Source organism: Melanotaenia boesemani, chromosome 18, assembly GCF_017639745.1.
Source record: "Melanotaenia boesemani isolate fMelBoe1 chromosome 18, fMelBoe1.pri, whole genome shotgun sequence".
NCBI lineage: Eukaryota > Metazoa > Chordata > Actinopteri > Atheriniformes > Melanotaeniidae > Melanotaenia > Melanotaenia boesemani.
The window spans coordinates 8,811,295-8,837,819 of NC_055699.1; the positions used below are offsets into that span (position 1 = coordinate 8,811,295).

The window sequence follows — 26,525 nt, forward strand, 5'->3', positions numbered from 1 at the left end:
TCCATCTGTCTTCTGGGATCCACACAAAAGTGTTATCTTTTCTCTAGCTGCAAGAAGGTTCACAAATGCATAAAAACAATCTGCTCAAGAGGTCCCAAATCTTACCAGGCACTCAGAGTGTGTTGTTTCAATGTTCCAGTGTGCCCTTTGAGGGCAATCTGTCAGTAGAAATGCAATATAAGATCCCTTAATTTGATGTTGTTTGTGTAGATTCATGTTATATTCAAAATAACTGTGCTTTAATTTCATTAGAACAAGCCACACATCAATAGATGGTACAGGTCCTCCATCTAACAGTCTGTTTTAATGCACTACTCCAGGACAGACCAAACAAACCAGCTTTCAGAGTGGGACATTTGCATTATTAAAGTTTTTATTCACCATATAAATACTCCATCCATCTTATAGGAATTTCTCACTGGCTTCTCAATGACAAAAATGTAATATTTACTGAAAGTGAATTCAGTTTTGTGCGTGTGTGTGTGTGTGTAGCAACAGAACTGTCAGTCGCTGCTGATAGACCTCTCCTCATGTCTGAGCTTTGACAGAGTCGCAACCAAGGCTGTCTGTCATCCTATTATTATCTTTTACCTGCACTTGTATGCAGAGCCGAGCTATGATTTAGCTGCTTAGCAGGAGTCCTGAGCAGCTGAATCCTGTTCAGGTCTCCTGCAGAGTCAGAAAACTCCTCTATGCTGTGATAAGTAAAAAATAAAAAATAAAATAAAATCATTATCTTAGCCTCATCCCTTTCCCCCTGCAAATTAAATAATTTTTCTAAGAGCCTGCACTGGGCTGGCAGCTTTGATGAGACGTAATCACCGTAGAGAGGCTCAGCTGCTCTTTTTGCATCTTGCCATGTAACTCATTAGGCCAAGAACATGGTGCTAAAAAATTCAACCCCAGGGTAGTACAGCAACAGCAGAGATGAGATTCTACCACTGCAGCATCATGCTGTTTTGTTTGTCTGGATGGTTGTTTGGGATGGTTACAGCTACTTCTGTATTCTTGCAACCTCATCTTTTTGCAATTACTTGCACCATATTACAAGTGAGTCCACACCATTGTAGTCAAGCTGTGATTTAAGAGCAGTGAGCAGCAAGGATCTCTTTTCATTTTCTAAACACATGAGAGAAGGGCAAAATTGCTCGCAAATGTCATCTTTAAGTGTCTTTACAGCCTGCGTAGTTTTCCTCTGTATTAGCTTTGCATCCATTCATTTTGTTCTGTATTTCTCTTTTCTAACAGAAGAGTTCAGCCATGAGAAGTAATAGAAATAATAATAGTAGAAATTATTAGTTGTTTTGTTTTTTTGATATTGCAATTATCTCTAATGTCCTGGCCATTATTTCACAAATCTGTTTTGTACTCTTGTATGTGATTGTACAACGCTGAAATATAGTAGAGTCGAAAAAGATCATACAATTAAAATACTTAAGTAAATGCAGAGTCCACATGAAGGCTGCCTCCATCATCAGGGACCCCACCCATATACAGTATCTCACAGACGTGAGTACACCCCTCACATTTTTGCAAGTATTTTAGTATATCTTTTCGTGTGACAACACTAGAAATGAAACTTTGACATACGGAATATCAAAGTTTAGTTTCTATAGTTTGATACTCTGCATGTCCCATGACAAGATATACTAAAATATTTGCAAATATATATATATATATATATATACACCTTATATTACACAATACAGCTAAAATTCATTAACATATCTGCATCAAAACATTAGTTCTTTCAGTTTTTTTCTAAAGATTCACTTGTCTTCATATCAATAATATTGTTGTGGGAAAGGTGTGGAGATGTATTTCCTGAGCAATTTCTCTACATGGTATATTTATTAATGTGTGATTGAACATACACACACCGCACATATTATTCAAGCTTGAGCAAAAAAGTCACCATTAATACTGAATCAGAGGGAGAGAATTGAATCGAGGGATAAAAGCAAATTCCAGAGAAGCAGGTATTTTCCTGACACTGTTGTGTTGATTGTAATTATGGAAAAACTACCATTTGATGCTATGTGCTTCTCCCGCTTGGTAGTTAAAGAGACACCTGAAATCATTACTACGTAAAGCGAGTCAATAAAAGTAAACAGAAAGTTGCCATGTTGATGTTTAAGAAGATTAATTTACAATGTTGACTAAGAACATTTTAAGAAGAATTTTAAATAAGTTGTTTGTGTGGCTTTTAAAGATTTGATGAACCCCAATCCATGAAGCTGTTATATGTCTTCCAATAGCTGCATTTCTATCAGACAACTTCACACTAATGTGGAATAAACAGTGAAGTCTAAAGAAACAGCAGTGAGGATGTCCTTACCTCTGGCTTGGGAATATTGAAAAGAATTTGGGACTTAGCCTCTAGCCATATAACAGATTTCCTCAATGTTTGAAGCATTGAAGAGACATTGATCCTCAAGTGGTCTACGGTACATCAAATAATTGTGTGGGCAATAATAGCTAATTAATGTAAGAAAAGTGACATCACAGTTACATAACCTTAGAAAGAAGCAGTATACTTAATGCAGTCAGATACCTACAGCTCTATGGAGCTGTAAACTCTCAGAAATTAACCTAAGCAGTTATGTTGAAAGACATGTTCTTTTAAGAAAGACATGACTGCTGCTGTTGCTACCAGTTCTCTCAAAAATACTGTTTAGTTGTTCTTGTGATTTGGTTTTGTTGTTCCACGTTAGTGAACTTTGTTTTCAACTATTAAAAAACATAGTTGGTTTCATATTCATTGCTCCACATATTTACAAAAATAAAAGGGTTTCTACACTGACAACATGAACAGGATGACTCAGATGTAATATGTTGCCTCTGTGTTGCATTTATGAGGCATAAATTCTTATGAAAGGATCAGCACTCTGTGCTTTTGTTGTCCACCCCCCTCATGTCACCCATCTTCCACAGAAACAGTCAGCCTGCAAACATCCTGGGAGTGGGTGGATGGTGGGGGACTCTGATTTGACATAATGCAAAAGATTATTCATACAGGTAGGATGAGGGGTGCTAACTGTACATACCTTCTTTCATAGACATTTTTTAGAGGTATGAGTCTGTGGTCTGTAGATTGGGCAAGTAAGTGTGCTGCCCAGAGGCCTTCTACAAAGAAAGGTACATAAAGACTCATCCAGGGGTGAAAGGAGGTGAATGGCCTTTTATTAAGCAGAAGGCCATCAGTGAGTCATTCTTCTAAAGAGCCCCCTCGGGTACTTGCTGACATACACAGTGGCTGTCTCAGAGCAAGGCTTATGGGTCAGTGTTTGATGCTCCCTAATTGGTTTTACTGACCAGCACAGCCTGCAGGATGCCATCTCTGATCTGAAAACACTGCAATCTCACCTGGTCTGTGTAATTCATATGAACAATTGTGAGAGGGGCAGCTGTTTCACAGCAGTCATTACAATAATAAAACTGTCAACCTTAAGCAAGACAGTCTGCAAACACCTTCATCGTTTGCCATGTCTGTTCTGCTAAAGTCTGTCCAGACACAGGACATCACATTGATGCTGACCATGACTTGAAGGTGATTTTAATGTCTGAGTGCCCAGTTTAGTCTTACCTCTTTGTCTTCTGCAGAGAATCATGAGCACTGTGGAGGAGGAGCCGGAGCACATGATACCATGAAGACAAGCCTGCACGTCCTGCGCTGCCAGCTGCTGAGTGAGTAAACGCTGGTTAAGTAAACGAGGCCAGTCACATATAACAAGACAAAATACCAATAGGTCTATTCAGATAACCCAGATGAAGTTGGATGAAGTTTCCAAGAGGATTCATGAGTGAAATAAAGTTCTTGATTGAATCTGTGGGCTGGCTTTTCTATGTTGTCTATATTGAGCTTAGTTTAGTCACATAGAACAGTGGTTCCCAACCTGGGGTCCCCCCCAAGGAGCACAGGGGGTCCCCCAGGCTTTGAACATTCAGAGCTATTGTGATTAATGTCCACATATTATCCCTACTTTAAGAAAAAAAAGTAAGGTTAAATGTTACTTTAACTTAGGCTTTATGAAAGGCCAGGATACATTGCTTATGGTGAAAATCTCACTTTTGAAAGCATAAAACAAAGCAAGATTTCAGCATGGATTGGGGCAGGGGTCCATGGCTTTTTAGTATTTGCATGAAGGGGGTCCCCAAGGAAAATAGGTTGGGAACTACTGACGTAGAAGACTTCTTAATGCTGAATACTTAGCATAAAGTGCTGTAGGAAAGCCAAACACAAAATCCAAAGGGCTTAGTGAACTGGCAGAGAGGGCTGGTAACAAAAGCCAAGAAAGAGGAGGATCTGGGAAAGAACAAAGAAATCAGGGTGGTATGTGTACTTAAGTGTGCAATGGAAAGTTAATCACAATGTAAACTGAGGATCTAAATGCAGGCTCAAAGACAGATGATAGAAGCAAATAAAACTTTATTCCCTGCTACATTGATGTGGCAGGTCCAGAAGACCAAACATAACGGGTGAATGGCAGGAAACAGTGTGGACATGGTGCAAAGTAACAAACACACAGGAACAAAGACAATGAGCTGGCAAAGACCAAAGAAATCTTGGATGTCTTCTTTTGAGAGGAGCAATCACAATATGAACAGTGGTGGTAACTGGTAGCCGTGTTCAGATTTTCCGCTCACTCACCATCTGTAAAGAGGACTGACTAGGTTATGGGACAGACACAATATGTGTCAATGCTTCATGATTATATTGACTCAATAGTAAAGATGGATCTTGTAAACAGAAAACGTAGGTGATGGACAACACAAGGTTTCTGATTTGCACTGACACTCAAAAAATCTGTTAAAACATGTTTGATTGGGTAAATAACGTAAACACATACATGCATTGAGTTTATATTTTCCACACCTTCTTTCAGCATTGACTAATTGTGTTCTTTTAATTGAATATGTCAGGGTTGGATCAACATAATCTACTATAGAAAACCTATTTACTAAGACTGGGTCTTAATTTAATTAGGCAGGTCAAATTAAAAGTTGTTAAATGAACCAGTGTAGGTTTTATGGGAGTTACACATATCACTTTAATTTAAATCTGCTTTTATTCATTAAATGAGACTGACATGAGTAGTATGGAGAAAATATTTGTTGATACAACATTTAATTTTGTTTCAGTAATGTTGACTCAACCTAATTAGAAACAACAATATTACATAATGCTGAAAGAATGTAATGACTGTTTTTAGAAATTTGTTGTTTACTTATTGAGTAAACAACACATTGTATGAATATAGAGATCTGTGCCCATATATTTTTTAGATTAATCTTAATCTAACTACATGAGTACCAACTTCAGTTGTAGTCTAATAGTCTCCTAACTCATGATGAAATATCACTTAAACAAAGCAGTAAAATATTTCAGAACAAAACAAGTATTGGTAAACAAGTGTTATAAAACCAAAATGTCTGCATTGTTCTTGCCCATATGGAAATACATTTTGCAGTATTTCAGAAGTAAGTTTTTATTACTCAAAATATTTGAAATCTCACATCACGGGTCAGCTCATAGTTGAGACATCTCAGGAGTATTTTCAGGTATTTTGAAGTTTAAGAAAATCACAATAACAAGCTGCCAAAATATGTGTTTGCTAGCATGCCTAGCTTTAGCATGTTCAGTTAGCTTTGGCTTTCTGTACCATGACCTGTATCATCTCGACCAATGCAGTGTAGTTTTTTTTTGCACTTTCTTTGTTCTACCACATGGCAAGTTTGTAGTGCAGGATCCAGCTGGATGCAAAAAGAAAAACTTTCAAAATGAAACAGGAAAAAAACAAGCTAAGCAACAAGGTGATAAAATGCTTTAAAACCAAAATAAAATCCCAAAACGTTTATGCACATTATGTTTTTAAAAGGATGTATGTACCTGCACAACAGAAGGCAACAAGGGTGTCTTCCATCGAGTCGTTACCAGGGTGACAGTTCCTGCTCCAAGCAGTGGAGGCAACACTGCTGTTTCTCTGAAAAGGCCAGAGAGTAATTCAATCAGAGGAGAGCAGGAATCAATGTGTACTGTACATTTTTCAGGGATGCCCCAACTATATATTTTCCCAAAGTTAACCAATAACCCTTTTTCCTTTACATATTACTCACTGGCAGGATTTATCCCATATCTGTTTATATAGATATTGTAAAGAATTTGTCATTTTTCTTGTTGTGATTGCTATTTTATCCTTTCTTTATTTGGTTTGGGGAGACTGTGTGCACACAGTCTCCTCTGGGATTAATAAAGTATTCTGATTCTGACGATTCTGATTCTGATTTTAATTAACCTATTGGTGATGAAAAGTGAAAGTTGAAAATCACGCTTAAGTATTTTACCTAGGGATGTTCCAATATAATTTTTTCTCTCCGCTACCTGAGGTTTAGGTATCTGCCAATATCAGGTACCAGTCCAATACCTGAGTTATTTTATTAAGAGGTCTATTATATTTATAATTTAAATAAATATGTAAATATATATTAAATATTTATTGTAGGCTTCTTATGTCTTGACTTGATGTCTGATATTGTTACTACCATTCAGTGGCCTAGCATAAGTTAAACTATAGCTGTGTCCCATTTCAGGATCTACACACTTCGAAGTGTGTAGGTTACGGAGTGTCCTACATAGTCCGCACACTTGGGACAATGGGACAGCTTACCTAGCCACTGAGTATTTCCCATATCAGCAACGTAGGACACTGAATCACTTAAACCTCTCAAATTACCATTTGCATATCATAGGACACTTTAGTGAACATTATAATTGGCCGAGTAATAATGTAAAAAAAAAAAAAAGAACTAAAAAAACTAAAAAATGAAAAGGAAGAACTGTCTAAGGCTCTGTTGTTTTCCAGACACTTCATTCACCCCTTAAAAAAATCCACGAATATCATATATTCCCGAATTTTAATGCCACCTTTTAACAAACATGTTTTTAATGTATTTGGTTTTGTCAAGATTCTACTTAAGTGTAGTTGTGAAAAAAAACAACTCTTCGGAGCATTTTGCTCATTCACCACCGTCTTGTGCGCAATGAATTCTGTGAGAAAAGAGGCCGTGAAAGATGCATCACCAGCAGCCTTCGTTTGAGGCTAAATGAAGTGCGGATTTGTAGGGTGGATTCCGAGGCTCCTTCCTAATAGGACAGTGCTTGGTGCACCACTATGACATACGTAGCTGACAAATCTGCACTTCAAAGTGTCTAGATCCTGAATTGGGACATAGCTTATTAAACAAATTCCTTGCATTTTTTTAAAAGCATTTGACAGTATTTGTTGTTGTTGCATTTCATTGCACTTTTCCTTTAAGGCAAAAAACTCCTTGTGCTCTTTCAGGTGATGTTAATCCAAGTGCTTTATAAAGTCGCTGGTGTTAAATCTGGTTGCATTTGTGCCGCCTCTAGAAACTTCAGCCCTGCATGAGGCATGTCACTGTTTTGCTAGTCTGAATTTCTAAAGAGTAATGATACCAAAATTGTTCACATAATGCTAATGCTAAATGTTAACACTACACTCATGTACAGCTGCTTCTTCATCTACCAGCTTAAAGCAATCATCACGCAAGATTGTGTAGCTTCCTGTCTGTGTGTGGTTGGGATGGGAAGGAAAAAAATTATTATGATTCTGTTTCCTATGTATCAGATGGCGTTTAGACAGAAATGCTCACCGATCCCGATCCTCGTACTTTGGCAGGATTAGCCAGTATTTCTGATGCTAATAACAGTATCGGAAACTTTAATTTTAACTAGATGACGGCTCCTCTCAGGAATCAAACCTTTGTCTATTGGATAAAAGTTTTGTCTTCGCGTCAACATCTCTCCTTGCCTCTACAAAGTATTTGACACAGTATATATTTGTCACACAGAACTGCCTCCACATAGTTAAACCATTCTGAAAGGGTAAGTGCCTCGAAAAATACAAAGGAAGCAGTATAGAAAATGGTATTTGGGTTTACTCATGATTTTATGAGAATCAAGATGCTTTCAGTGCATTATAATGATTGAGATCAGAAATGCTACTTATATTTACAGGTCATGATCTATTTCAGGAGAGTTAAAGCAGTTTTCCTGTACTTATAAATGCATACATTATATAGACATTTACACCTTATAAAAATAGGAAATTAATGGACAGCATAATACATACAAAACACATTGAATTTTCACCATTTTTTTGCCCACCGTCATTGAGAGTATTAACCCAAAGCCAGAGGTGAATGTTACATACTTGAACTGTTATTGTCTCTAAGCTGAGCCCTTAGAAATATTGTATTCCATTATCTTTAAAGACCATGTGAAATACCTTTAGGTAGCCCCAGTTTGTAAACATTAGATAGTGTAAATATTATGCTGCATCCCTGCACTTTTTGTTGAGCCTATGCTGTTTTAAATTCACAAGCTCACAAAGGTAATGCACAAAGCTCTGGCAGGGTACCAGCGTAGAATGTCACATGAATATGGAAGACTGGGGTCAGACCGAGAGCAGGCAGGTTTCTGGACTGCTAGCTGAAATGGATGATGGTATCTAGTATTCACCCCCAAACACCACCTCGGGGCAAAGGAGCCATTAGCTGTTTCTGGCAAATCTGTCTCAACCCCTCAGAAGTGATAAACCTGGACTTGCAGTGAGCTGTTGCAAAGGTGGAGTGAGGTCATGATGTAGCTGATCAATCAAAAATAAAGGAGGTCTGAACTGAAGCTATGAAGTAGCTTGAAGGTCCAGCTGATGTCTCAGTTTTCTTGGGCACATCACACTTCTATTAGTTTTTTTTTCTTTCTGAGAGATTGCAGAGCTCAGGGATCCACCTGAGACCTCTGTTTCTGGTATAGAGACTTTTCTCGTTTATTTTCCTGGAAGAGTGATCTGCAGACTGCAGGAGATGATATGCTGGAACATCTCCAGGCTGCAAGCAAGAAAAGAGATTCTGCAGATAGAGAGGAACAAGGACAGATGAACCTGTATCAATGTCTGTTTTCTTGCGATTTCTGTAATTTGTCTGCTTGTCTTCTGCATTTTCTTTCTTCCATCGACTGTAAATAAGGTAGCCACTTAGATAATAAATAGCTTGTGAAGTAGGTTGATTTGATGTGTCGATCATTACATCAGGCTAAACCAATATTCCCAGTCTGATGTTGTCTTAATGTGTGTAGTTCATGATATTTTAAGGCTTCCATCACCAGGGGGAATGATGAAATTCTTCATAAGGAAAGAGCCACGCCTGTTACTGTAAAAGATCAGTATAATTTCAGTATTCGTATCAGTATTTCCCCAGATTCCAGACGACTTCCTGTTTAGTGTCTCTCCTTCCTGTTTGATTCGTAGTTGCTGTCACAGCAGTGAAATTGCTACCAGAGTAAACAGCATTTGGACTCTTTGTTGTTCTTGTTTTTGCATTCTATCGCTGTCTGATTCTCAGATAAACACGTTCAAAGCTGCTGTAACTTGACAAATAATTTGTGGGGCATTCAAACAGGAAACCATTATCCTGCTCCAAAAGCTTTGCCTCTTATCTCTGGGCTCACATCTGTAGAGTCCTCCCTGCTCCGCCCCCTCACCACCTCACCCATCCAGGTCTCCAGTAGTCCCAAATGTCCACAGGATGTGCCGTATCTGTCTATGTCCCCCCTGTGGGACAAACATTCTACCCAGAATGCAGACATACACACCCAAGAGCAAATCAGAGAAAGTGCAGAAAAAAGCCAAACTTGTCTAGACTTTCTGGAAACAGCTATGATGATTTAATGCACAAAAAAAAAGTGCAGTATATATTATTAATTACAAATTAGTTTGATTTGAGACTGAACATCAGTATTTCATGTATCCTAAACCATTTTTTTTTTTCAGTTTACTCAGTAGGCCTGTGGTGCTTCTTCTGATTCCTTTGATGATGGATTTTTTTTAAGTGACTTCATATTTTATACAACAGGTATGGTTCCTTTAACAGAAAAGCTCATCATACATAAAACTATCAGGACACATGAATTAACTAAGGATTACTTAAAATATGATTTGATCTTTATCCTTAAAAATGTGATCAGTAACAGAAGTAATTAGTTATAGTAACTAATGGTTGCAACTGCAGTAATACATATTGTATTACTTCAGTTGTCTTGTTGGTAATTGTTAAAGAAGAGCAGAGGATCCACTGTAATCAGCCCGGGCCGATAGCTGGCTGTCCAGCTGTGATAATCCAATCTTAGCGGCAGTCAGTCCCACAGCTCTCCAGTCGGCCTGCTGATAAAAGGCTTTGTCTGCCTGATGTTGATGGGTCTGATCTTTTAGTGCCACTTGCTCTGACCTCGTACCTCAAAGCTTATAATTAAAGACTCAAACAACATTCAACAAAACTCTCCACATAAGGGCTATGATTACACTGTCCTTGTTTACACTTTTGTGATACGAGATGTACGAGATGCATACAAAAACTTCACGTTTTAAAAACTGTGTGGCACTATGCACCGGAGGCGGAAGAGACGTGGTATGAATATCACACTCCCTTATTCCACCATGAAATTGTTTAGGTTTGAGTTGATTTAGAAACAAAAGCTAGTCCGGTGGCCTCATTCAAGAAGCTTTTAATGGATTCTAGTGCTTTTGAGACATTTTACCGCACATGTGGTAAATGATAATAATATTTTAGGAATATCTATTGGAAAAAAAAGTGCTATTAGACCAATTCAGTCTCCTTTTTTGGCACATGGATCAGTGTCAATATAAGAGAAAACAAACTGTACAAATACCCCAATCTGCAATAAATTGTGTGTAATAATAACTCCCTGTAAAATATCTAATATTTATTTACCGTATTTTGTTTTTTTCTGGTCTTGTCAAAGAAGTTAAAAATAGAAATTTGTGGAAACAAGATAAAGAAAAAAAATAGAGCATATTTTCAGATATTTACCTTGAATACACGATTTATTCTTCACCAACACATCACCTTGGCCAGATTCTTATTCAGTTTATGTTTTGTGTGCTTTACAAAGAATAGTATTATTTCCCTTCGTGCTGCTGACCAGAGAAATGATCAAGCTGTTGCAGTTCATAAGTAAAGCCTGATGAGCCGTCACGAGCCTTATTGATGGATGATTTTGCAGCTTCTATTTTTGGCTCCTTGTACAGCCCTTCAGTGTAAGCAGCGCCACTGCCAGCAGCTCAGTGATGATGCAGCACAACCAGCTCCAGAACTCGCTTCATGGGCACATTGGTGCTGTACATGCTGGAGCTGCATGTAGCATGAGGTGACTCCTGGACAAAAAAGATAAATGTCCCAGCCACCTCAAGCTGTGCAGCCAAGCCAGTGCATAAACACTGACATCCTGCATATCACACACGAAGTGCTTAGACACTGACACTTAGGCAGTGCACCTGAACAATGTTCTGCAGAAAATTAAGACTTAGCTCATGAGTGGAACCAAAAGATAATGTAGAATTTCATCAGCATGAGTTGTTTACCATTCTACCAGTGTAAGTTTAGATGGAGCTGGCCTCTGACATTGAGTCTAATAGTGAGTGATTGGTGGGACAAAGCCTGCTTTGGATCAGTGCACAAGATCCTGCTTTGCAACATGATTTATTGATGTCCAGGACGGCATCAATATAGGGCTTCAGCGAATGTCAGTCGCTTCCCATGCATTCAAAAAGCCTAATTCAGCAGGTTTCTTGCATAAACAGCCCCTCCCTCATTCATCATGTGCTTGTATCATGCAAAACAGGCTGCCATTAGTCAAATAAATGAGGGTATAATCTCACAGCAATTTTACCTGGGCATTGTTTTTCTCCATATTATTAGCAGATGCCATTCTTAGATGATCAGCTGGACGGTACAGATTGCAGGGGGACAGGTTGGTGTGAGTGATAACAGATGTGTGTTACCTCCCTTTCTATAAAGCATGTAGCAGAAGGACAAAGGGAAGGACCTTGTATTCAATGTCACCATTGAAATAATCTTTTTTTTCCCCTGTAGCATGATCATTCAAACTCTTGTTGCCCACCCTCATATTTTTTTGTATTATCACTACTGAAAATGCATTGGTTAATTTTGTAGGTGTTGTTAAAAAATACCATGTAAGACTAGAAATGGCCAACATGCACAATGATGACAAAAAAAAAAAAAAAAAAAATCATGCTGAGTGTACAAGTGCAGCTGACCAAGACAAATGTTTCAAAAAGCGTCTCATACATTTTCCTCTCGCACACATTATTTTTCTTGGATATCCTTTTTGTCCAAGTGTCCATTTCAACCTTTTTGCTTTTGTCTATGTTTTAGCCTGACAATACACCCACACAACTCCCTTTTCTACTCTGCACTACACCTCTGGCTTCCTATCTGCACATTTTTCCCACCCCGTGTGACCTTCCTTCCCCTTTCCCATCCAATTTTCTCATGTTATTCCCAGTACTTCATCTCAGTAATGGATGTTCATGAAGCTCTGGTTACTTCTTGGGTCTTTTCAATCATTTCTCTTGTTAATTCACTCTTTGTGTCGTGCATTTGCGGAGGCTGGACCACGCTCTCTGTCTCCATTCACTCCATCAGCCAGACAAACACCTGCTGTGACAAATTATACCCATTTACTTCAGTGTGCAGTGTAGTGTACCTACAGCTACACAACACACATGTAATCATGCAATTACATGCACACCCACAGAAATTCAGTGATATACAACATGTTATATTGTATATAGTTGTATATACGACCAACAGATGCTATATTGCATTATACCTTTATTTATTAAACAAAGCTGAGTCAAAATGCAGAATTAGTGTGTGAAAAACTAAGTATGCCCTAAAATAAGGAGGGTTGGTAGCAGCCAGGTGCTGCTAACCAAATGTTCTTAATTAATTACTTGTTACAAAACATGAACATCTTTATAAAAGCAGAAGTTTTTGGAAGTTTGATGATCTGGAATCTGGATCATGAGGTATGTTGAAGGAGGAAAGACATCAGGATTATAAGTGCATCATTCCACAGTGAGAGATTATTTAGACGTGAAAAACATTCAAGACAGTTGCAAGTTTTCCCAGGAATGTCCCAAGATGTCCCAGTAAGTTCATCCCATGGTTGGAAAACAGTTTAGAGAAATTTAGAGAAAACACAAGAGCATCTGTACTTTTCCGAGCCTATCGGACTTTCCTGCTATCCACCTCTGTCATTGCTGTTATCTGGTTGTCTTTGGTTTAGTTTGGCTTAAAATTATCAAAAGAGGTGCAGAATGGGAGTGTGGTGCCAAGAAACAAGATAAACTACACAAATCCGCGTTTGACTGGACTGTTGTTGTGCTACTCACTCAGATTCCTCCACAAATCTAATTTTATTCAACATCTAACGTCCCTGTTTTGTTTTGAATTATTTTATTTTTGTCCCTTATAAAAAACCACTTTCAAAAACATTTTGCAGTGTATTTACTGCTTTTTAAAGCAGTTGTCAATTGGCATTTGAAGTCACTGTATTGCATACAGAATTTAGATATAACCGTAAAACTTGTCATTTTCTCATGTCAAGTAGAAATGGATTGAAACAAGATTTTAGAAGTTAGTCTTTCTGCGTGGACATAAAACCACAAACCTAAAAAGTTAGTATGGAAAATGCCAGTATTCAACAGAAAGCTTCAGTCATAGTGAGATCTTTATATAACCAAACACAATTACCCAAAATTCAGCATGGCAAGAACTCAGCTTTACATTCTCTATTAGATGACTGCTGGGCAAAGCTTTATCCAAGCTGCAGAGTCTAGTAGATGTCATTGATCAACTGTATAAATGCATGAAAATGAGTATTTTAATGTGAACCTATGATAAAAACAAAGAAAAAAAAGTCATTTATCAAACTTAAATAAGTGGTTTTTCTGCGTAGCTGTCACCACCTTGTATTTCAGTACAGCATGCAAGACCGCGATCAGACTGATAGATGCTAATAGGTAATTGTTCTGTCTGTTGTCACAATTTTCTTTCATTACTCGGGAAAAAAAAACTGTAACCTGCTGATCTTCTTATGAGCTTTCAGTCATTTATCTTTTGCTACTTTCATATGTGTCACTGATAAGATGAAGCACACATATTGTCTTATTAGCTTTCATAATGTGGCAGTGGGATTCCAGCTAGTTGAGCAAGAGATCACTTAAAAACTCTTAAGATAATCAGAATCAACACAGCATCTGATACAACATTTATATACCCGTCTTTACTTTGCATTCAGGACTCATGAATATGTGGGGAGTTTGATGCCGTTGCTGGTAAATGTAAAAAAATCAGCTTTTTCCTCTTTAATATCTCAGATATGATCTTTAATAAAACATGATTTGACTAAACTCCGACGTCCCAAATGAATATTAATCTCCATGTTGGCTACAGATCAGAGAAATACCACATGATTTATGCAGAGCTTCTGATCACCAGGACAGATCATGAATGCCAGAGTGTTTGGGCTTGTCAAAACTTTGTCTTATATCGAGTCTGGAGAGTTAATTTTCTTCACTGGCTGCAGTGTCAGACATCCTGTAAGATTTCTTTTTGTCTCATGTGTTTTTTTTGTTTTTTTCTCTTCACATTCTTTAAAATATTGCATAGTAATTTGTTAAGTCTTGTACTGTATGTTTCTCCAAATGTGATCATGAGTCACGCCATCCAGAAACAACTAAAGCCTAAACACATTTGCATCATTAAGTTATTGTTTAACAGCTTTATTCTTGTGCAGATCATGTCAGGAAAGAGTGAGCGGTGATAAATCAACAGTGGTCATTCTTTTTCAGTCTGGAACGGGCTCTGTGGATTAAAGATGTGACAGACTTAGTTAATGGAAGACCAGGCCAAGACTCGCTCCTATAAGTCTATGTGATTGAGTATGGAGGAACACGATCAATGATTCAAAAGGTTCAGTTCAAATAGTCAGAGCTGTGTGAGATATTTGTGAATACAGAAGAAGGATCCTGATATTTGGTGTGAAAAGAAATTAGATATTACCCATACTGGCCTTTGTTTTTTTTTTTTTTTGTCTGATCTTTCTTGTTCAACATTGCAAACTGATTCATTCTTTAACCTCTCCTTCCTTCTCTCCCTCTCTTTTTGGAAATGGAAACTCCGTTTCCATAGTTACAGATAGAGCACCATAAACGATGGTCTGAACATCTAGGTCACATAAGTTGCTTGAAACTCTGTATTTTCAATGAGTACTGTTCTTTTCTGTTAGAGGTGATTGGGTGGGGGTGGGGGGTGTTATGAATATCAAAATGCAGTCAACAAACTTACTTCTCTCCCTGAAAGCTTTATGGTACATTGCAAAGACCTTACAGTATAAATAAACATTTCCTCGTGTTTCTTTTCTCGCAGTTATTTAAAAACTTGGATGTGTTTTGGTACAAAAGTCTTGCCGTGGCTAAATGTTTATGGGCTGGGCAACATTAGAAATAATTTTGATGCTTTACATAAATTGTTGCATCCTAAATTTTGTAGGATATATTGAGATTGTGACTGGATGGTCAGATCTGTCAGGCTGTCTGGCAGCATGTCACTACATGGATTCATGCAGTTATCTCAGTCAGCACTGTTCCTCCACAAATTCAAGTCAATACTTTGCAAAGTAAACAAAAACAAGATCCAGAGTGATATGCCTCGTTTCCACTGAGCGGTTAGGTTCATTTGTCAAACTGTGCATAGCAAAGCAAACTACATGTGGTGTCTGCGGCGCAAAAAGGAAATGCAGTTCACTTTAACTTTCAAATTTATAAAATCATGCGCACACACTTCCTACACTTGTTTCCGTTTATAAATCAGAATCATATTCACCACATCATTTGCATGGTGGCTCGGGAGGGAAAAAGAGGGAAGAAGTGGAATTTTCCAGGGTTTGAGACTGAGATCCTGATGGACCGTTGAAAAACGTAAAAATGTTTAATTGGTGGGCACGGCGTGGACATTCCTTGTGTCAGAAAGGCAGAATAATGGCAGCAAGTGGCAGATCCTGTCGTCGCAGTTTCAGAAGGCGAGACACAGCAGAGGCATCGGAACGTGCTGCTGGATATCTCGGTAGAGCATCCGTCTCCCATGCAGGAGATCGAAGTTCAAATCACAGAGGGGTGAATCGCTTTGGAGAAAAGCAGCTGCTAAACGACAATAATAATGTCGGTAGTCATTTGTTTTAATCTATCAAATAAATATGTACAGATACATCTGAGATTGTTACCAGTATATTTAGTGTTTAATAATATTTCTTTTTAGTTGCTGGGTGCTCCAGCTGGGTGGGCGGTGCAGAGGGACACAATTACTGCTATTAACAAGGTGGCCCAGGAGTTGCGGGAAATAAAGAGTGTCTTGACAGAAATTGGGACAACAATTTTAAAAAGCATTGTGTAAGAATAAATAAATAAAAGGAAATCCACCTCTTGTGTGTTTCGTTAGTGTTGCATCACTTCTAGACGTAGGTTTTTGTTCCTATGCAAGCTTGATAAATGAGGCCCCTGGTGCCTTGCTTCCTGGGCATCCTGACGCTTTGCCTGAAACTGATGCTGAGAAAGGCTCTCCAGCTGCCTTTCATCTGCAGCCCACATCTCCTCCATGACTGTGCACTCATCCAGCTGCAAACGTCTTCTATCCCCTAAAATATACAAAAGACCAGAATAGTGGGTTTTAGGCAAGTAAAAAAAACAGTCTAATGGTTAATTAAACAGTTTTTAATGGTTAATGATCCTAAATAGCTGTTAGCATCAGTTAGGAAATAATAGGATGCTAAGCTAGTAAGAGAACAGATGCCAACTACCAGCTTCTCATTTCATTCGACTTTACAAATGAGTTGTGCAAAGAATGAATGGTTGTGTGCTGTGATTTCATAACTGGTTAGCAGAGCTAAAGCTAGTCCCACTCTCTGCTCCATCCTGCTCATTCTGCATCATACTATTGCCAGCTATAGCTAGGAAAGTTTGTAGTTCCAGAGCCAGCCAGTCCTTACTGTTGTTTGCAGGCATCCTTTTCCTATTATCTTTCCAACGTCCAACTACAACGTACAGCTGAACCACTGGGTACGTCTTAGTAGCGTTTCTAATTATATAGTGGTTCAGTTATTTGCAAATCACTCTATTTTGCTTTGTAAATGGGGTTAGAACTTCAAAATCTTCATTTCAGCATCTTGTGACAAAAACATGCTTCATCCTCATTCAGGCAATTATGTAGATAGATGATGTGTTTCTGCGCCTTTTATACTCAGCTTAAAGCAAAGGAACCACCCAGTGGGAGCCCTGTTACATGAGCTGTGTTAACAGTGTTAACAAGAGGTTAAAAAGGAGGCACCAAAGGGGAAATTAATAAGCCTTTCCCTGCCCCTCCCTCCTAAGACTTTCTAGCTGCCCAGATAACATAGTTGGACCAATATTCTCCACAGGCACCTGCTAATAGCCTGTCACTGTACAGCCTCTTTATGGGATTGATCTTGAGAAAGCAAATCTGTTAGATGATTTAAACATGTTAAATGTTATTAAGCTTTTATGCACAATATAAGGAAAATGTGCTTTATATACATATATATATATATATATATATATATATATATATATATATATGTATGTATGTAATACAGGTCCACACACTGGACCCACTTGTGAATAATGCAGTTAATAAAGCAATCTCATCAAGCAAGGTGAGAGCGGTTCAGTTCATTAAAGGCTGAAAGGCATAATAAATGCAAGACAAGGCTTCCCGTCTGAACACCTGCGACGTCAACTTCTGCGCTCAAGTTCCAGACTGAATGCTTGAGATTTTAGGTAGACAGAGTACAGTAGATGAAAATGCAACACCTGCCAAAAAACAAACTTTAAAATTGTTCTACTTAACAGCTGAAAATTAACATTGCAATTAATATTTTCTTCTTTCAATTTAATTTTCACATTTAAATTTGCAGTCAAATTGAGAATTTTGCTGGTTTCTGGAAAGTCTGATCTTTGTGGAAGATCCATTATCATTTTGACAAACGTCCTCAGCATCATCAAACTTCCTTTTGAATAAAAAAATTAAAAAGTGTCTAATATTTCCTGCCCGTCTTGTGCATTTGTGGTAGTGCCACATGACCTTGGTCCTTTGTCTGACATTAAGCTCCAGTCATCACTTAAAAATGAGCTTGTTTTCTTAATGAAGTCGTCTTTATATGTTTTGCTGGTCCTGCACCAAACAAAAGTCATAGGCATAATCTCCTTGTCAAAATCAGATTCATGATTAATCAGTTTCATCCAATTATCCACATTATGTGATTGCTTCTAATTTGCCCAATGAAATCTTTTTTTCTTTTATTTAGGTACTAATGATGGCTTATGTTTGAGTTTTTTATGTTGTTTTTTTTTAAGTGTGTTTTATAATCAGGATATTCTGCTGTAAAATGAAAGACTAGTGACTACAGTTTGTTTTTTCTTTTTCATATTCCTTATAGGAAAGGAAAATTTTCAGCATTACATGAAGCCAAAAGAGTATTTTGGTTTATCAGATGTGCTAATGTTCATGTTTTCTTTGATTTTCCTTTAGGTGTTCTAGCATTCCTGGCACTGTCAGTAGGACTGGTTTTGACAGTAGAGGATATGTACCTCAGCCAGACGTCCCAGGAATCTATTGCCATGGCTGCCACCCACAGCAACCCCCTCTCGCCCCACCTTGATTTGCATCCAGAAGGCTCCAGCAGTGGGGAATGGTCATCCAGAGGCACACAACTATCAAACATCATCGTTCCTAGTGTTATTCTCCCTCCTTTGCTTCACACCACCCACACTTCCAACCTGGCTTATGATAACCCTCCCATTCATGACACAAATACTGTCACCCCAAACACTGTGAGCACTAACAGCCATGTGACTCAACCCCAGGTGCCCACCTCTCATACTGTAAATCACAAATTAGTCGGGGTACCTCAAGTTCATAACCTAGTTACTGTTCGTACTAACCAGGCCAGCAGCAGCCCTAAATTTCCCAGCACAGAATTCCCAAATACAGATGTGGACTTTCCTGCTCAAGAGGCTCCAAACCCCCTGGTTTCTGCATCCAGCTCTGGATCAGACAGAGGGGATGCACTTGGTGCAAAGCCTCAGAAGCTAAATGAGAAGGAACCCAGCAACCCCAGGCAGCAATATGTTCCTGAGCTGCATCCCTCCTCCCTGACCGCCCTCTCCTCTTCCTCAGTTGGTGCTGATGCTGCTCGAGGCCTGAAACTCAGGGAGCATGCTTTAAGATCCCCTGAGCTGCCCATGCACCACACCATCACTCAGCGGGAAGCTCATGCAGTGAACGAACCCCCCACCGATCAGCTGGCGTTGGGTTCGACGGAGGGGACTGATACTCCTGTCAAGAATCCACCACTAAATCTAATCTCAGCTGCATCCAGCACAGCCCTGCCCAATGAGCCTAGCTTTAAGTCGCAGAGTCCAACAGTCATCCTGGTCAACCACACTGCGGTCTTCACTGAGGAGGGTCAGGTCATTCAGGGTAACAACACAGACAGTCCACCTGTGGGGCTCCAGCTGGGGAATACAACTGCACATGTAGGGCTACTTTCTAACAGCAGCACAGTGGAGGAGTCGCCCGCTCAGGGGAACAGCTCAGAGCCCCCCTCCACCGCCAGTGGGAACTTCCTTAACAGGCAGGTACCAGCAACAACCAACGATCCCTGGAATGCTGAAAACAGCTCGGGCCCTGCTGTCAACACCCCAGCATCCCGCATGACTATCTGCTTCAGCAAGATGGACATTGTGTGGATCGTTCTGGCCATCAGTGTGACTGTGTCCTCCTGCTGTAAGTAAAATCAGACTTGCAAAAAAACAAAAATTTGGTCTTAAAGATTGTTATTTGATTGAATTGAGACACTTAATAAGAGGAGTCAGCTCAGGGTTACAACTTCTAACCTAACTCTAAAACAAATAGTGAAATATTTTTCAGTATTATTTTTCAGTGTTATCCTATATGATAGTGTGCATACTACAAATCGTGTTATATATATATTATATATGTTATATATATATATTATATATATATAATACATTATTTACAATCTCATTATATTTTATCACTTAGTTTGATTGTATCATCATTGCCAACTTTCCTGGTTCTCACTTGCCTCAGTTAGTGATTTCTTAGATTTCCCAGAATGCCTTTTGACAGCTGCCAGAAACCCTTGAGGGCCTAATCTTATTAGAGACAAGAGTTTTAACAGGCAGGGCATGTTTCACCCAAGGCAAAACACAGTTCTGTGCATTTTGATCTGTTCTAGACTGAGAAGTATTAATGTCTTTGCCACTGATGATTCACTTTTTTAAATATATTTTGTATTAGTGACAGTTTTGTTCAGAATTACACAACCAGCACAAATCTGGCTAAACTTTTAGTGTATATTATTTTATTCCAACAGTAGTGTCCTTTTCTAAATCATAACAGGTTCTTTCCAAACATGTGCGGCTGCACTAACCCACGCTGTACTCTTGTGCCTCTGACTCCTGTAGCTGTGCTGTTGACTGTGTGCTGCATGAGGAGGAAGAAGAAGTCATCAAGTCAGGAGAATAACCTCAGCTACTGGAACAACGCCATCACCATGGACTACTTCAGCAGGCATGCGGTGGAGCTGCCCAGAGAGATACACACTCTGGAGAGTGAGGTACAAACTACTGACACACTGTGACTCTATTACTGTCCAGCACTGAAGTGGTGGGACATTTACTTGATGCTTTACAATCAGTCAGCAAAATTCTGTTAGTGAGTAAGGAAACAACATGAGGATGCAGGTCCTGTCTTTCCTGTCAGCAAACTTGTGTGTGGCTCACTTGAGCATGAACTGTATTACTGTGAGTCAGGGAAGCTTATTTGGAGGGTTTGCAGATAAAAAGAGCATTTTTCCACAGGGAATCTATTCAAACATTGATTGTTACGCCGTTTTCTGCACTGAATGTTTCCATAACTTAAAATTCAAACAATACCAGCAACTAAATCTAGGTTAATCTGTAATAAGCATACTCAATCTGTGTTACCTATAAGTTATGAGAAGTTACGAGGTAGTTTCTCATGAGTACCCTTCACTAGATGTTTTGATATAAAATCATTTACACTCTTTTGTGAACAGGTCATGTCTGTATGCCAGCAATATTTATCATAAACATATGCTAAATTTAGCCATAGTGAATGGATGAAAACACTTTCCAGAAGCTTCTCCCACCAGATGAGCATATGCCCATGTTTTATAAGCTATATAAACATGAAACTTTGTGTGCCACCATTTTGAGCTTTTGGCTACAGTTAGCAGAGGGCTAAAGTGTTAGCAACATCCACCATAGCAGATCATTGCCTGCTTTCTTGATATACTTCTCCTTTTCTGGATGTTGCTTTGTACAGTATGTTATTTAAAATTAAGAAAAAACTTCACCATCTGACAGGTTTTTATGAAAAAACTTAGCTCAACTTTATTTATATATTGTAGCCTATTTTAAACACAAGTGTAACAGAATATATAGCAACAAATTTATTTACATAGCACATTTCATACATAAGGCAGCCTCATTGTGCTTTGCATTATCGACATAAACAGACAAGTGAACACATACAGTGAGATACATATGATACAAACAGGCATTAATAGGAAATACATCATCACCATCAACACTCACACCATTAACGAAATACAAGATAATATATTAAAAAAAAGGAAAAGAAAAACTCCATATTTTAATTAAAAACTGTGGCAAATAAAATAATTTTAAGACCTGATTGAAAGGAACTAAGGTTTGAAGCAGACGTCAGGTCTTCTAGTATTTTCTTCCAGACATTAAGAGCATAGAAACTAAATGTAAATTCTCCTTGTTTCATTTTAACTCTTGGGGATGGAAAGCCAACTTGACCCAGATGATCTTAGAAGTCTCAGTGGCTCATATGGCTCCTGCAGATCTGAAGATCAAAAAGTCCAAATAATGAAGATAAAATAAATAAAAATAAATAAATAACGATGGATGATTAAAAGTAAACTAAAAGAAAACATTTATAGGGCTCATACAAATTAGTAAATTAGATATAAATCTTTTCAAAGAACAATGTTCTCATATTTATCGTAAAAACAGATAGGGTGTCAGCATTTCGTACTTGAGCTAATAGCCTGGCAACTAAAAGCTCTGACTCCTGTTTTAGTCTTAGAAATTCTAGGAACCCAAAGCAGACCAGCATTCTGGGAATAAACATTTCATTTTGGGTAATCATGAAGAATAAAATCTTTCAAATTAGATAATGTCTGGCCATTAAGAGCTTAGGATATATATATGAAAAAAAGAATTTTCAACACTACTCTAAATTTAAATGTATCGCATTTATAACAGGATGAATGTGATCTCAACAGTCAGTTTACGCTTTGTCTCAAAAGACCTGCGATTCTTCAAGTTTTAAAGACGAGGTTTCCTTAAGCTTAAAAAACATCCATCCATCCATACCCATTTTTTCCAGTGCAGGGTCATGGTAGTGTTAGAACCCAGCTGCTATCATGTGAGAAACAGAACACTAGTGCTTAAAAAATTCCAATTAAAGATTTATTATTAAAGACTTGTATTATATCATTACAAGATTATTAATTTATTTTCTGTCATTCTTATCAAGACCAGACTTTTCTTATCAAGAAGTCAGTCTGTCCACCAGACTTGGGGTCCCAGCTTGTAAAAGCAAACAATGTCTTTTTTTCTTTCTTTCTTTTTTATGTATTTTGTGTGCATGTATTTTCATGTTTGCTCATAGTGTGTGTGTTTGGTAAATATTTGATGTGATCATGGTTGCTTGTTATGTTTTGCTTTAAACAAATTGAATTAATCAACCTAAAATGAATCCTTTAGCCGCAAGAAGAAACTCTTAAATCTCATTTGACTTTATTTCTAAAATCCTCTACCAATGAATTCAGTTATTTGCTATGTTTCTTGTCATTAAGCTGCAGACAGTTGTTCCCACGGTTTTTTGATGAAGTAGCTTGTGGCCTGTTAAAATCATCTTGTGTCATCTTTATTCCTTTTATGTCCTCTTTAGTATTTTCATGTCATGTATTAAATACACAATGTTCATGTGGTGGGAAATTTGCAAACCCAGACATTAGCATCCCATTATTTAGACATATTTAGCACCTAATTTCATGCACACTTACTGACGATTCTTTGTGAAAAGCTATTTTAAAACCAAATATTTAAAGAAATTTTACTGTAAATCATCTGTTATGAATAATTGATCAGCTTGTGAAAGTAAGGTTTAAAGAGCTATGGTGTGAGATTTTCAGTATTTCTTTTCCATATTAACTCTTTGTTTTAATAGGAAAAATAGAACTTTCTTCAGTTAAACAGATGTGCTCACTGACGGTCACGTTCCAGTTTTTTTGGTGCATTATAGTGCCATCTGTTGGAGGGGGAAGTACATAACAGTGGTTTGGACATAAATCTGTAAATCCTCCTTCTGATATTGCTTATTCTGTTTGCATGTATTTGTTTATCATCTTCTCCCCAATAAACATTTCATTTAATATTTCCTTTCTTTTATTTCTCTGCTGCTGCTCGCTTTACATTCCGTTGCCGCCTTTTGGGGAGTCAGGAAAGAGAAGCTGAGGTCGGATCATGGGTGGGATGCCCTTGGTAACACCCAGGTGTTGTTTCCCCCCATGATTTTCCTGTCTCTGTAGAGCAGAAACATTGTAACCTAGCTTCTCTGGTGCTATAGGTGAATGACAGTGCTTTCTAGGGGGCCTGATCATAAACCCGGTTTGATTTGATCAGATCTCTCTGATAGAACAGCCTCATTCCTGCTGTAAAACAAATAATTTTGTGTTTCACACCTCCCTCTTCCAGTAGCACTTCTATACTGCTGACTCACCATCACCCCCCTCCCATAGCTGAAGTTCTCTGCTGCTGCTTTCTTCTGAGTCATCCCTCCCTTTTGTTTCTCTGCTCGAGAAGCTTTTACATCTTTCCCTCCTCCCCCCTTTGTTTCTCTATTCATTGAGCTTTTGTCAGTATCTTTGTTCATTATCTACTTAAAAACCCCAGGGAGCACCAAACCCACACTTTATCCTATTCTCTTTTACACTAAACGTGTAGAATGATACAGTAGACTGAAGTGTCTTTCCCAGTGGTGAGCCTTGAAGCATAAATCAGCTGTTGTTTGGCAGTTATGCACATGGGCTTAGTTTTTATGTATTATTTTGTATTTGCAGGAGCAAGACACCTGTCTACCCCCTAATGGAGACTACAGCGGCAGTAGCGTGATCCTGGTTAACCCTTTCTGCCAGGAGACCCTCTTCATCAACAGAGACAAAGCTTCTGCCATATAGAGATAGATCCCCCTCTTTTACTCCCCTTGCTGTCATTGTCTATTTTATATATGTGGTAAATATTCAGAGACGTTGACTTTATACTGTATATGAGAAACACAAAGAGCAACCTGACAGAAGAGCGATGTAAACAGACTCTATTTACTATGAGGATGCACCTGCATATTTTTCTGATGTAGATTTTCTACAAATGGCTTAATTGTGATAAAGGTTTCTATTGTCTTTATATAATACAGAATATATATGTGGTTGCATTACAGTGGCTTGATGGTAAGTGAACTGTGGATGGTGCCACATGGAATCTGCTTTAGAGAAGAATGTGCTATGAAACACTCAAAGCTATACTTTTTATCGGTTTATTTGACTTTTTTCTTTAAAATAAATCCCAAAACACTTATAGCCTGTTGAACTTGAATATAGCACCTACATATTTATGGGGGGGACAGAGGTATGTGTAAATATGGATAAAAAATCAGGGCCTGTGTTTAACAAACCTACAGGAAATGTGCATAAGAATGCCCAAAAAAGTCAAGTTTTTGAGGAAAAAGCTGCCAAGATGCATATTTAATTACCTAGGAGGACCTTCTGAATGATTATTTGATATGTTGGAGCAGAAATTAAATGATCAAAGAAACAGATTCACAGTAAATCTATCCCGTTATTCAGTCTTTGAATGGTACGATTCAAAGATTTACATTTTATATAATATTCTATTAAAAAAGTATGTTTTTTGGTTTTAAAATTTTTCCTTTGTCTAATTAATTTTGAATTACTAAGAAAATATAATGTGAAATGCATTCTCAATAAATTATTTAAATACATGTCAATACACTGATTCAAATTTAGACATAAAAACAGATAATTGATTTTAAAAGTTGTTTCATATTAAAGTAAATGGTAGTATAAATAAGGACTGAATGATACAAAATTAAACAAAAAGATTTGTACAAAAGAAAGACTGTTGCTTGTAAGCAATAAAGAAACAAAAAAGAAATCATTAAGGTTAATTTAGCAGCCTTATTCTTTAACATGTTAAATAAAGATGCCTAAAAATGTACTCAAAGCATGTTATTTCACCCACACAGGAATGCAGGAAACAAAAAACCTGCTAGAAATCCAAATGTACACATGTATACATCTCTCACAATTGCAATGAATTAACTGAGGTCTTGTGCATTTTTGGTTGTAAGATTAACAAGTTTGATAAGTACAGGCCAAGATTTTATTGCTCAATTTGAACAAAATGTATGTAAGAGTTGGTCATGGAATGATTCTGGATAAAACAGCACTGATTTCAAAGGATTTACCCCCTCATGTGTCACCAGCTTCTCTGAAGAGGGACCACATTGATGTCTTAATTTCTTATGTTGGCCCTTTATATATCTGTGGGTGTGGGTGAGTGTGTGTATGACTGCTGTCTGTGTATGGAGGCATACTCTGTGCACTGAAGTATGACCAAATGAGCTGAAATGTCCCAACCCCCTTAACCAAATATAATTCTTACTTAAGTCAAACAAGACTTTGTATTACTCTCAGCTCACTTTGATCTGTTTGTCTGTGTGCGTCTGTTCTTGTGAGTGCCTCTGAATGTGTGTCTGTCACTTGTCTGTGTCGTGGAGTGGCTACTGGTTGTGCCCCAGTGTGAGAAGGTTTCTCATCACTGTAGGAAACAATTGCTACTGTAAGTGTATCGCTCCATAAACGTGTTTGTTCACTAAATGTGCTTATTGAAGTGTTGAAAGATTGTGAGTTAGTTGCTTGACCACATACAATGTCTTAGACTGTAATGACCAATTAAACACTGAGACAAATGAGATATGTGCTGAATATTTACTTTTAGCACATACAGAGGTGGTTTGATTCAAAAAGACGCGTCTGAATATTTTGTTGAAGCTGTGGTCCTTCTTTCATCTGATACACTTGGCATTGCTGTAGTTTTATTCAATAATCAATGCTGCCTGCCTCTGTTGTTGCTAAAGATTTTCTATATTGTGAGACGTTCTACAATCACAAAGTCAAAAGGTGATGTTGAATGACACAAACATAATCATGTCCCTGCTTTAGATGCTCACTGCTGGGCTTGTTGTTTTGCACGCTCAAAACATGGATATTTTACAAAATGTTCACTGGCACGGTGGAGCAGTGTTCAACATAATGTATTTTTTTGTACTGTAGTACATACACTGTAATTTTTACTGCTGAGCAATAAAACAAAGAAAAAATA

At 38.0% G+C, this 26,525-nt stretch overlaps 1 protein-coding gene across 2 annotated transcripts in view; it reads left to right on the forward strand.

Annotated features, from left to right (window-relative positions):
• The window catches only part of tmem108 (transmembrane protein 108), a 54,201-nt gene extending 27,676 nt beyond the window's left edge, over positions 1-26,525 (forward strand). For both annotated transcript variants that reach the window (XM_041968458.1, XM_041968460.1), the window contains exons 2-5: positions 3,604-3,687; positions 18,508-19,764; positions 20,469-20,620; positions 24,185-26,525. In XM_041968458.1, the coding sequence (XP_041824392.1) occupies positions 3,648-3,687; positions 18,508-19,764; positions 20,469-20,620; positions 24,185-24,301 (1,566 nt within the window). In that variant the 5' untranslated portion in view covers positions 3,604-3,647 and the 3' untranslated portion in view covers positions 24,302-26,525. The remainder of the gene's footprint in view (positions 1-3,603; positions 3,688-18,507; positions 19,765-20,468; positions 20,621-24,184) is intronic.